This window comes from Apostichopus japonicus, chromosome 10 (assembly GCF_037975245.1).
Source record: "Apostichopus japonicus isolate 1M-3 chromosome 10, ASM3797524v1, whole genome shotgun sequence".
Lineage (NCBI taxonomy): Eukaryota > Metazoa > Echinodermata > Holothuroidea > Aspidochirotida > Stichopodidae > Apostichopus > Apostichopus japonicus.
This window is the reverse complement of record NC_092570.1, coordinates 19,830,623-19,843,867: the sequence shown is the minus strand read 5'-3', so window position 1 is coordinate 19,843,867 and position 13,245 is coordinate 19,830,623. Positions and strand designations below refer to the sequence as shown.

General features: G+C 34.0%; 1 protein-coding gene across 7 annotated transcripts in view; it reads left to right on the top strand.

Annotated features, from left to right (window-relative positions):
* The window catches only part of LOC139975192 (diacylglycerol kinase delta-like), a 129,813-nt gene that overhangs the window by 70,627 nt on the left and 45,941 nt on the right, over positions 1 to 13,245 (top strand). For 5 of the 7 annotated variants that reach the window (XM_071982879.1, XM_071982878.1, XM_071982880.1 and 2 more), the window contains 2 exons: positions 11,210 to 11,342; positions 12,993 to 13,102. In XM_071982879.1, the coding sequence (XP_071838980.1) occupies positions 11,210 to 11,342; positions 12,993 to 13,102 (243 nt within the window). Of the gene's footprint in view, positions 1 to 3,000; positions 3,427 to 6,574; positions 6,783 to 11,209; positions 11,343 to 12,992; positions 13,103 to 13,245 lie in introns of those variants that run through there. The other 2 variants (XM_071982882.1, XM_071982885.1) reach the window with 2 other exon arrangements.

Below are 13,245 nucleotides of genomic sequence, written 5' to 3'. Positions count from 1 at the left end.
TATTGTCTCTTTAAAAGACAATAGTTTTTTAATTGTGTACAAAAACTTGTGTAGCCTATGCCTACATCTTTGGACTTGTAAGCAGTTTGAACCATTTTTGATAGCAAATTGGCTATTCGATGGTGGTCAATTTTTCCCTATGGAAGCTGTATTAGCTTGATAACTTTAAGTAAAAATTATTAATAATTTCTAAAAATTTGTAGTTGTTTGAAGCTCTATATAATGTGAGAATTAAAATGATAAGCCACCTGTGGGCAAATTTAAAATATATAAAATATTTGGAATAAAAAAATAAAATAAGTGGAAACTCTTTGACAATTAATATTACAGAGTGCCTGTAAGGTTTAGCAACTTAATCACAGGGTTTCGACATGTTTATGGCTGTTCAGTTCTGTTTATTACTTTCATGTTACAGTTAGCCTAGCTTGGAGAGTTTTAATGCTGTTGTTTCTGATGGTTTTATGACAACTGACGTTTCAGTTTATGAGTCAACGATTAAGTGCAATGAAACAAAATTTTGTGGTTTTTAATTTCTGTTCATATCACATAAAGCATATAAATTGAACTGTCTGTTTTTTTTTGGGAGGGAAAGGGTAAATAACCTAAAAGCTGACAGGTTTGTCAACATTGCCAATCTTTATCCTTTTAACTGACTTGAATCTATATTTCCTGCAAACTGCTTTGTTTTTATCTCAATACATTACATGTATAGAGATATTGTAACAGTAAGTGGGACTCTCTCTTCTCTTAAAAAATTTTCAGCGTCTTCATACAAAGTTTTTTTTCTCTGAAATTTCCAGAGCAAGCATATATCATATAGGCCAACAAAAGTTACTATTTTTTATTCCAGAATTGTATCTCATTCCATGACTTTTTCACCGATTTATGTCCAAATTTGGCCAAATCCCTCTGAAAAACCGTTGAACCAAGGCTTTTTTGCACACACTACAAAACTTGTTTGTTTCCTTGTTTTTGATAATTAAGCCCCGCCTCCAAGTTTGGTTTGTAGCAGATTGGCAGTGACTCAAGCCCCGCCTCCAAGTCTGGTTTGTAGCAGATTGGCAATGACTCAAGCCCCGCCCCAATTCTGGTTTGTAGCAGATTGGTTAGGACTCATGGCAGCTACATGTTAGATATACGAAAATGGCCACCCTCGCGACCAATTTTCTATACTGTTGTGAGATATGCTGCTGGTACTGGTAGTGTATTGCACACTAATTTCATACACATTATCGTACTACATTTAATTATATTAGGACTTCGTCTGTTTATAGCTCCATGGTTTTAGTAATATCAAGTTAAGGATTGTACTGTTGTTCAGGTAGTTTTTCAGAGCAAGAGTCATGATAAGTTTGTTTGATTGCCCATCAGGTATTTTTGTATAATTATGTATACACATTGTTGTGTTTACAAGTTTAGGCTAGGCCTACAGTAGTGCATCCTATATTAGACTTTCATTTAGTAATGGCCACATTAGCATTGTACTGGTGGTGTTCAGGCAGTTTTGGGCCAGGGTGCAGTAAGTTTGTTCGATTGCCTTACAGTGTGTTTTAATTTTAACTTAAGTTTCCAACTTATATTTTAACTGTGACTCCATAAATTTAACATAATGTGAATGGTATAATACAACAACTATTAATTTGGAATAGAGTGTATATTGTGCATTTCTAGAAAGAAGCATCATTATGAATTAACAGCTTGTTTGGTATATTTCTTTAACCCCCCCCCCCAAAAAAAAAAGAATTAAGAACAAAAATTATAATCTATCACATTTTATTTTCACTGGAGTATGTATAAAAGAGGAGCCAGCCATAGCATCACAACTTTTATAAGACTATAACAATTGGATAAGGTTATGTTTTATTTATAAGGATATAAGATGTATAACTATAAGGTTATAAGAAGTATGTTTAGCTTTCTTTTGAACCTGTGATGTTTGACATCAAATATTCAAAGAATTAAAAGAAAATACTAAAATGGAGAGGAACTGGGGTGGCTATAAGGAGAGGAGGAGGCCACCCATCACTTTCAATTAAAAACTTGTAATCTACTTGTACATTATTTTTTCCAAGTCTTAAATCCACGAAATCTTCATGTCAAAATTATTGAGAAGGAAAAACGTGGGTTGTTTTGATACTTGGAAGTGTACACAGTTTTGATGGTAGTCACCACTACAGTCTACAGTAACGTACAGTAGGTCGATAGGCCTAGCTTTCTCAAGGTGGGCATCAAGAATATGGTCGAGTTGTTCGCCTCTTCTTATTTGACTGTTGTCATTGACGTCAAACTATATGACCAAAAATATTATATATATTGATATTGATAATTGTAGAGACAGAGCAAAGATATGAAACTAGGAATCGAAATTAGAACTTCCAGTATTGAGATACTGCGTCATTGATGCTCTTGTTTAAGTTTTCCTGCAGGCTGGGTTCTATTTGAAAATTTGTATTATTCCATCAATAATAAAAATATTTTTTATAGCCAACGTTGTTACGAGGTTAATAATTAATGAAGAGCCTAATTACACGAAATTTGTAGAGCTGTACTATTCACCAAATTAATTACCCAAGTTATGTAATTCTCTGTTTTAATAGTCAATATCTCTATATGTACCTGCATGCATGTCGACAATACAGTGCAATGAACACACAATCACTACAGTATCAACCCATCTGAGTGCCATGGATGCAGTCGTTCTGTTTATTTTTAGTAGTACACTATATCAATATGGGAAGTTGGTCTGGCATTGCCAATAAAGCGTGTAGTAAATATACCCACATATTTAAAAACTTCTACCCACTGTATTTTTGTTGTTGCATTCATTGTAGCTCTCCAATAATAAGCTAATACTGCGTTGTGTAACAGGTGTGCATCTATCTATCTATCTATCTATCTATCTATCTATCTATATATATATATATAATTTATATATGTATATGTTTATGTAACTTAGGTACAAGATAGGTGAAGATCCTCTGAACTAAATATCTGAAGTTATTAATATAATTCTAGATTCCAATTGCTCTCATGCAATGAAACTAGCTATTGTCATGAAGTGCTTTTGTCGAGTGCTTTCAAGTGTGGAGTATTTTATAGAAAGTTGCTTCGGCTGGTATTTATATTGGTTTTGTATGAATGTTCAAAAGAGGAGACAATGGTGTGTATGTATATATACATACATATATATATTATACGTATAGCAGTTCATTTTAAAGAAAGATTGGCCGTGTGAATGCATAAAGGAGTGCAACATAAATAGAGCTGCTTTTGTCGAGAGCTTTATATAGTTTTGATTGTGCTGACATATAATCTCTATTTGGTCTGCTGGTTTCTCGTTGTGAAGCTGCAGCATTCAGACATTGCATGGAGAAGGTAGCAAAGAAAATGCATAAAGTGGTGGCAGAGCGTGTCTCTCCTGTAAAGGTAAGTTCCGTACGGGGAAATCGTCAGATATATCTCACGCATTTGTATAAATTCACAGATTAAACTACAAAGTTGGTTGACAATTTTTCCTAATGATTTTTGCCATTAAATTTGACCAATTTACCTGTAGTTATAATCATTTTTTAAAGGTAATTGTCAGCGTTGCTGCAAAATTTGGGCATGCTAATTAAATTGCTGAAAATGTTCAACAGTACTTTCCTAGAAGGTTCTGACACTCCAAAAGTATTCCCAGACATAAGAGCCGGTTTAATGAAACAAATATAGTAAATGGTTTGATGATCGAAGGAAAATGTTTTGAACTGGACTGGCACTAAAATGCCTGTTAAAATATGAGCATCAAGTGACCATTTATGTGAGCTTCTAGCACATTTGGGGGCAATAATGATGACCTAGATATAATCTCAGATGGTTTGATAACTCCTGGCTTCATCCAACATTCAGCTATATAAGCTCAAATGGCTTAACACTGAGGCATACTGTATACAGAACAGTTTGAAAGATCAAATAAATGTCACTGATATTTCTAAATTGTTTAAAAACCTGTGAATTAGTTTTCATGCCAATATGTTTTTTTTTCCCCTGCTGCCGTTTAGACCATAAAGTTAAAAAGTTAAAAATGTCTTTGTGTACCTGCCGTTCATAACTGCATTTCAGTTTCAAACATGATTCACTCAAATTGCGGTCGGTACGTTGGTTCTCGACAGAGTTTTGCATTTTGTCCAAAAATTCACAATTAAGAGACGGTCCCAACAGGTTTAGTGGCATTAGCCTTGGTTAATGCATAAAGTATCTAAAGAGGGCTATATTAGGCTACAGTATAGGCCATACAGCTGATACCGCCCAACAGGTACAATAGCATTAGCCTTGGTTCATGCATACAGTATCTAAATAGGGCTTTATTAGGCTACAGAATAGGCCATACAGCTGATATCGTACTGTGGTACTTGGCTAACTGTAGACGTTAGTTTTGCAATCATCTCAACGTTTCATGGATGGTTCAAGAATGGTGTATGGTACAACTTGAGATTTACTTAGTAGTTAACAGACACTTTTTCTAACTATTACTTATTAATATTATAATAACAAATGCCAAAAAGCCAACTGAATTGGAAAATTTCCATTATTACAACTTTTTCTTTATTACTTGAAATGAAAATTAATTGTTTGTGTTTTTATTAAATAAAACTGCATATATTTATTCAGTATTGTGTAAATAATTACACGAGAATTTATTCTTACCGGGTGACAGAATTGAGAATTACAAGTGCTTATAATTACATTTGTACAATGAAAGTTACCTTAGCTAGTATAATGAACGATACGTTTGATAAAAATATAATAAAATTCCATATATTTATGCATGTTACGGATCAAGCTAATTGGTTTTCCAAGTTAACTAAACTTAATATAAAAATTTACTTAAAAAGAAGCTTTTTTAGTTGAAATTGATAAATAATTTCAAAGCTATAGTCTATGGTAAAATCGTTCGGGAAATTATCTCATTTAGTTTGTTAAGTCAAGTTTCATTTCAAGTATAGTGTCAAAGCAAAAATAAAAAAAAGCAGAAATTTTCTTCATATTTGGTTTGTATACTACCATGCAAAAGTGTCTAGCTGACAAAATGTTGCGGATGGAATCAAAATTAATTGCTCACCCACTCAAGTATATTCATTTGATTGAAAAATAATCTACAAGGAGGTCTTATATAGTTTACTTATTTGCAATCTTAATTTAAGCAATACTCAAATGTTAAAAAACAAAAAAATCAAAAAGTTGCTTTATTATAAAAAAAGAAAGTCAGTACTTTTGACTATACCAATTTTTATTTTATTTATTAGTTGTTTGGCAATAAATCTCAAAAGAGCTGAGTTCATAATTTGGACTCCATTGTATTATTATAGCTCTATTATGCTACTATTTGTTTAACTTATGAAGGGGATTTTCCCTAAGATGTCCTTATTTCAACTATTCAAATATAAGTGTTCTGTCTGATGTCAATAGAATTCTTATATTGTCCAGGATATAAACTCAGTTTTGGGGATAAAGTGCACAAAGTTTTATAGCCAAAATCAATAGTTCTAAGCAGCTTTTACCATCGTTGTGGAAAAACGTTGGCGTTCTTGAAAAATCTTACATAACAATACAATTCATTACTTTCCAACTTTCATTATGGAATAGCAGATTTGCAGAAAGTTTCCAAAATATTTTGATATTGTTTTTGCTTGTTTACTTCAAGTTCACTTTTGCAAAAAATAAAATGTGTCCCTTAGTTTTGAGTTATGTTCCGGGCCAATTATATCCGCCAAATGTAAAGTTTCCTCTGCATGGACTATCCTCTTCAACTTGATGCTTTAACAATAGTCGATTGCTGTCACGTTTAAGTATCGTAATACCCAGTTGTATTTTGGTCAAATTTTGGGTATCATGATTTTGACGATCAGAACCAAACAGTTGTCTTCCAAATGTGTTTTTGAATTTCGCTGGAACGTGTGAAACACTGAAATATAAGACTAGTAACATTGACGCACATTCAGGCCTCTATAATTCATTCTACAGGTGGATATTATTTTTTTTTTTTCAATTGAAATGGGTCGATCAACTGATAGCAGAAGAAAATGAACCTAACCAACGTAGTATATCAAGTGCCTCTGTTGTAGCAGTGATATGTGGTTATTGCTCTCTATTAATTAATGAACTCTTTCACTAATTGTTCCGGTATTTTGATTTGCAGATATTGCATGGTACAGACAAATGCACAACAGATGAACACAGAGAGACCTTGCTTTGATAAAAAAAAAAAAATGATCATTGAGAAAATCGAACGTTAGTACGATTTCGTCATGTTTGGTTCTTGATCAGTGACGTGGTAAATTGTATATAACAATTTGCTTCAAATTCTATACGGACCTGTTTTGTGTATTATTATATAAGCTAGTGACTTAAGTCACACAGTTTACTTAGCATGTATTCCGTTTCCATGGCAACACCTGTTATTCAATTGGTTTCATATCTTAAGCTTGAATAGTTTGGCTAATTGTTCACACTTTTATAGTGTTGACGCCATATCAGTTTACAGTTTCCTTTGATTCTTTATTGACTGAATGAAAGTCACTCAGCTTTTAAAGTTAATAGCTGAGTGTCTTTGAGTATGGTATTAAGACATGCTGTAAGTTTTCCTTGGGAAGGCCATTCCTGCAAACGGCTGTTCTAGTGTAGATGATACATAGTGAATCTGATGTTAAGGTTTTTCTACTACAGTTAAACTTGCGTTGGTTTTTTTTTTATTAAGTGGACAGACTTCCAATGGTTTTCTATTCTGACGGATCTGAAAACAGGTAAAATAGCCTTTTTCGATGACCATAATAAAAGTAGTTTTGAGTTTTATTCATTTTTAGAAGTAATTGTTAAAGTGTGTTCACAAATGCATATATTCGTAGTTATTTTAACATGCAGACGTGAAGAGATATAATAAATTTGGCTGATCAATGATCAATAGGAATTTGATGGTCGATCCTTGGAAGGTTCAACTCCTCATCAGTTTACGAATGAAGTTATAGATATTACAATAGTTAATTTACTGAAAGTACATCGTGGACATAATAATGCACGTACATTTCTAGATATATATATATACAACTTGTTAGGTTTTACAAAACACATCTATATTTTAAAGTTTTTTTCAACTATGGGAAAAGGCTTTCAATTTTTTTTTAGGGGGTGAGGGGGGGTGGGGGTATTTTGGTGCAGTTGTTCCTGTCATAATTATCTCTGTCAAAAGTTAGAACAATTGAAGCTCTGTTTGTATGTAAAAGTTAATGTAGGTTAGGTTTTGTTAATGTAAGCTGGCTCGCAGTGTTCATGTATTTTTTTGAAATGTATCGTCAAGTTGTGACATGTTTTTTTTCTTTTTCTTTTCTTTTCTTTTTCTTTTCTTTTTCTTTTCTTTTCTTTTCTTTTCTTTTTCTCGTCTGACTGTTTCGTTTCTTTTCCTCAAGCTGTTTATAAAATATTCTATTAACAAACATGTTTTGATTTGATTTTCATTGAGTCTCAATTTATATTTATTTTAGTTTGCTAATTTGCTCAGTAATTTAATTTCTTGGTTTGATCGTATTCAAAGAACTTTAACGTGCAAAAGTGTATCATTTTCAGCTCATGACTGCAGGCTGCAGAATTTGTGTATCAAAGATACTGTAAAGCTACCTACGTACAGTATGCCAGACATACATATGCACTGTTACAATGATAACTACATTATGTAGATTTAGAAGTAGGAGGGGGTCATATCCAGGGTGAAATATTGCTAGAATTATGCACCTCACATACCTTTATTACTCTTTTATCAAAGTTTGTCATCATATCAGGCATAATTTTCTCCTCAGTTTGAACTAGAGAGAGCTTGAGTTGTTATTTTCATGGTAGTTTCAGGATCTCATATCGACCATCCCAAGGAAGGAAATCAAATCAAAACATAGCCTATGTGAGACCCTGGCGATCACAGCATGAGTGTAATTCCCTCTCTGATTTGTGATTCTCTGATATTAAAGGAACATACTCCTGTAGTCTATTTGAAAATGGTTTGGGTTCATCTGATAACAGATAATTGATAATTAATAAAATGATAATTGCTTTATCTTTACAATGTACACAGCTGTTCAATGATGTCTCCCAGAATGGTATTAATATAATGTAACGAAAGAACTCTTACAAGGGAATTGCTACATCCATAAACTGTTTTCTAGAATGGTGTCTTGATCGCAGAATGGTGTTCAACTTAACCCTAGTACACTATGATGCATGCTACTGTACATCCACTGTCTACTGTACTTGAATTGTGTACATCTCCCAGAATGGTGTATATGGTCTACTTGAATGGTGTCTCCCAAGTACACTACATTCCACTGCTACTGTACATTCGTAAATTGTATCTTAAAATGACGTTGAACCGTGTTAAATTTAACTTGCAAGTATTTTAATACCCTGTAATGCATTGCTGCTTCCATAGACAACATGGTGTTCTCTATTAAATTGTCCCCAAAATGATGCAGTACGTCTGTCAAAAAATTCTGGTATTAAGCCTATTAATCCTTTGATGATGTCCAATATTTGACAACTTATCTCCAGATTTTTCTATGTATGCAAATTATAGGTCAGGCTTTTATTTGATATGAAAGAGGCCTTGTATAGAGTTTAAATTATAGTTGTTATGTATTTTGTTACACTTACTGTAGGTGGATGAAAAATACTTTCTGTTCGTATGTGGCAACAGTGAGACATCATCAGCTTGCAAACACAACTGCATGGTTTAGCAAGAATTTCAATTTGGGTTCGGAGACATCGTTATGGTTACCCAGAGATGAATTTAGGTCATACTGACAAGATTTACTTTTCCCCCTTTTGTGATAAATACAGTACTGTAAGTACCAGTTTAAGCTGTAATTTGTAGCACTATAATTTCAGATATTTACTTCGCTCCTCGCTTACCTGTCTCCCCACAACCTTAACACTCTCGTTCTACCGTGCCTAGAGTGAACTGTTAACCCTATAACACTGTGCCACCTCTATTTTTAAGCCTCATACATAGGGTTACTACTGTATGACCTATTTTCATGTGCAGACGCTTCGTATCTCTTTAACCTATTTAATGAGCACCAAACCTATTTAATGAGCACCCTATCAGTAACAGCTGATAATCCTTGCTTTAAATTTAACTCAATCAAATACTAATTTAACTTGAATCATTTAGTAAAATAAAGTCTTGTTAATGTTCTGATGACCGTACATGATGTCATTTTGAATATTATAACATTCGCTGAAGTTGATCTCCGATTTACACCGAGTCTTTGGATAAAGTGAAATAAACAGGAAAAAAGGAAACAACAGAACAGAAACAGTGATTATTTCATAATGGGTTATTTGGTATTTTCAAACTCAATTGACAGAATGAAAATCCAAAATATGTAATTAGAAGAAAAAACAAACAAGCATACTGTATATGCTATGATGATGTAATGTTTATAGACTTGTTCAAGTCTTTAGTCTTCTATGTTGCAAATCTCCATCATAGTCTTCTCAGCTGTAGTAATTATGGTTGGGTTTGCTTCTCCTTGTTGTGGATGGTGAGATGAGAAGGGAGGAAGGGGGGGGGTGGGGGATTGGACAATCGGTGTCCATCAATAACATATCTCTGTTGCATTGAACAATGATAATGGTTGGGTGGGATGAGAAGGGGGATGGATTGGACAATCAGCGTCCATCAACGACATATATTCTTTGTTGCATTGAACAATGATGATGGTTGAGTTTTCTTCTCCTGGCTGTAGAGGGTAAGGTGAGGAAAAGGGGGATGGGGGGAGTCATAGTACATCTACCAATGACATCTCTTTCACTTTGACCAATAATGATGGTTTGGAAGTTTGGAGTTGCTAACTTCTTTAATTTGTACATATATCATTCGCAGCAGTTGAATTATGTTTTTATATCACTGATGACTGCTCAACCGTCTTTCCTTGCTATTTTTATTGGTTCGATTCTCTGGAAATGTTATATTAGGAGAATGAGTATATTTTTTTTAATATCCATATTGAATATGAAGACTTCTGTCCTGACTGACTGACTGAAATGGAGCACGCAAATAGGGCACTCGAGTCTGTTTTACCCGGATTCAATATGCTCACATTTCTCTATCTGCGTCTGGAAAATTCATTTTATATTTTAATTTAATCTTACGTTTGGTAGTTTATCGTGAAGGAATGCAATTCTCTTCCAGTAAGACTTACACACCTAGAGATGGGGGAGCACAGTGTGTTAATCATATATGTAGCAAATACTGGTGGAATTTAAACATTTAAATTCAAAAGAAGTTTTGAGCTTTTATCAACTTTGAAAGTAAGTTCCAATTTACATTTATTTCCAGATAATATATGAATATTATTAATTAATATTTGAATATTATTAATAAATATTGATAAAATATCTCAGTTAATCAAAAAAAAATCAAAAAAGTAAGAAAAAAAAACATTTTGCTTGAGTCATAATTTACCCCTAATTATAATAATCAAGTGAGTTTAAAAAAAAATAATAATAATAAAGAAAATAATTAAATAAATAAAGAAAATATAAAAATTACAAATGTAGGGGATTCTATTGCTCAGTCAATCCTTCTGCATTTGGATCTGTAAGTTTGGGCTGGAATTGGAACAACACCGTTGGACATATAAATTGTTCATTTTTTTAATAAAATAAGGATGTTCCAAAATATTTACCTTCTTTAAGCATTATTATCTGCGTTATCATAAATAAGTATTTTGTATTAGATCTGCAGAATGTGATATTGTTGGAAATAGAACCGACCCAGTCTAGATTAAAATAACATTTCTGTGATGTTTCTTGTTTTTCCTTTTTTCCTTGAGATCACTTTAGCATGGAATTGAAATTACTTACTTTTATATCTATATATAAATATATATATATATACATAAACATATTCTCTTCTCAAGGATAGAATGTTGTGCAGACATCTATTTATTGAGTTTTTCATTCGATATTAGATTTGAAACCCTCCAGACTTATTCTGTTTCACGCATTATCACTCCAGTACGTCTAACAGACCACAATTTCCCACGGTATCAGCACTTCTTGCTGCTAGCAGAGTCTCGGTGACATCAAACCTTCTTAAGACGATGTCAAGGTGTACGGCAACTTGTCAGATCTCACATTTAAACTTTTTTTACGTTTTGTCCTCTTTCTTTTTAATTTCTAGCCCGGGGAACACATGCGTGATATGCTTTCTGGAATGCACAATTGGTATGCTTGCTCCCACGCCCGGCCTACCTACTGCAATGTGTGCCGAGAAGCTCTCTCTGGTGTCACATCCCATGGTCTTTCATGTGAAGGTAAGTTACGGAAATGTAAACCTGAACTTCAGACATCATAGTGGTCCATATTGTTTTATCGGCCACAAGTAGTCTGGATAGCCAAACGATGGTCAAGCTTTCTGGAACTTTAAATTAAAAAAATTCAAACACATCTTTGTAGGAATTCTCGTACGTAAAAAAGTAAGTTTTGTCATGCTGAACAGCGCTTAAATATTATCGATAAAGGATACTGTCTTCTGTTGTCGCTAATGTCTATATTGTATATGGGCATGCAATGTAGTGTAGTATTTACCACACATCCTGTGAGAAAATAAATTTGAACTGAATTGAAAATGAAAGAAAGTATCAATTTTTGGGGGATTCTTAACTTCCAAGTTAAAAATATCCAGACACTGAGGAATGTTAGCGGGCAGAATAATCTTCGAGAACGCCTCCGCATAGCTTTGAGAGAACTTGCAATTGTTTGTTGAATTTTGAACATTTTGGGGGCAAGTTTGCTGTTCTCTTTTCTTGTTTTGTTAAAACATAAACTTCCACACCATGTTTGTGGGTATCTATGGAGATGTATGCCATTTTGATTAAATAAATGTGTAGTATAAATTTATGTGCCATGTTTTGGTGACATTTTGTTAGTAGTGTGTCATTTCAAGTTGCCATAGTACATTTGCCAAATTTGTACAGCGTGCACGGTTGATTTAATTCGCTCCTCACTTACCTGTCTCCCCACAACCTTAGCACTGTGCCGGTTTACCGTGCCTAGAATGAACTGGTAACCTTTTAACACAGTGCGCCGTCTTTGACCAGCCCCTCTGGTCAATGCCCTTCCTTCTCATTCTACCGTCGAAAGTGCCAGCAAGGTGCGTTTTTCGTCTGGGTTTTTCTTCAATCTAATTCGCACAAAATTGTGACCTAGTATCTCAGTTTTTCCATCCATTGGATACTGAAGTAGTCTACCAATCGTGCACAGTCCAAATAAGTATACTTTATTGCATAGGGAGGGGTTTTTCGGGACGTTTTTGATGGTTTTCGTGTTGGTTATCACTGTGTCTGTAATAAACTTTATTTACCAGCAAACACTTTCCACTTCTTCCAGACTTTTGAATTTTTGTTTTGTGCTTTTGTTATCTGTCGTTCATGGTCACGTCCAAAATTTGAGTCAGAATTTCTCCTAAGCTAGCTACGAGGTGACTGAGCTTATCCAGTGTTAAAGTAACCCATAATTGTATCTCTGTGTACATTCTCAAAGTAAATACCACCGAGTTTGATTTGACAAGTGTAGGCCTCCAGATCCACAAAGCTGGCAAAGAATCGATTTCACACGAACGTGACTTCCCGGTGAAACGTGACTGGTTTAGTTTCGAGGGACGTAACGTATATTCGACATGATGGGAATTATATCTTTGTGTCTCACTCGTAACAAAACCTACTCTGGTGCTGCTAAATGATTAAATTCATCAACGGAATGATAAGTTTCATCTCGAACCAGCTTCCATGGCCAGATATGTTTTATTATGATATTGAGATACATTTTTTGTTTTTTCATTGTGTATAAGTGGAGAGGATAATCTTGTCTTTCATCTTATCCTTCTGCCATCCGTCTTGGATACCGTCATGTATTTATTTGTATCGATGTAGCGTTTCACGTTTCGTCTATTTCTTTTCTATCAGTGTGTAAATGCAAAGCCCACAAGAGATGTGCTGTGAGAGCACAAAACAACTGTAAGTGGACCACATTGGCATCCATAGGGAAAGATATCATCGAAGAAGAGGATGGCACTGTGAGTTTCTCGAGTCTACTCGATGAGTTTATTGATCAATCAATTCAGCTTTTAATCATTGAAATATTATCATCATAAAGGTTCCTGTTGATCACAGCATCTCCCGAGCATCCCAAGTTTTGCACCATCGATCATAATGTTTT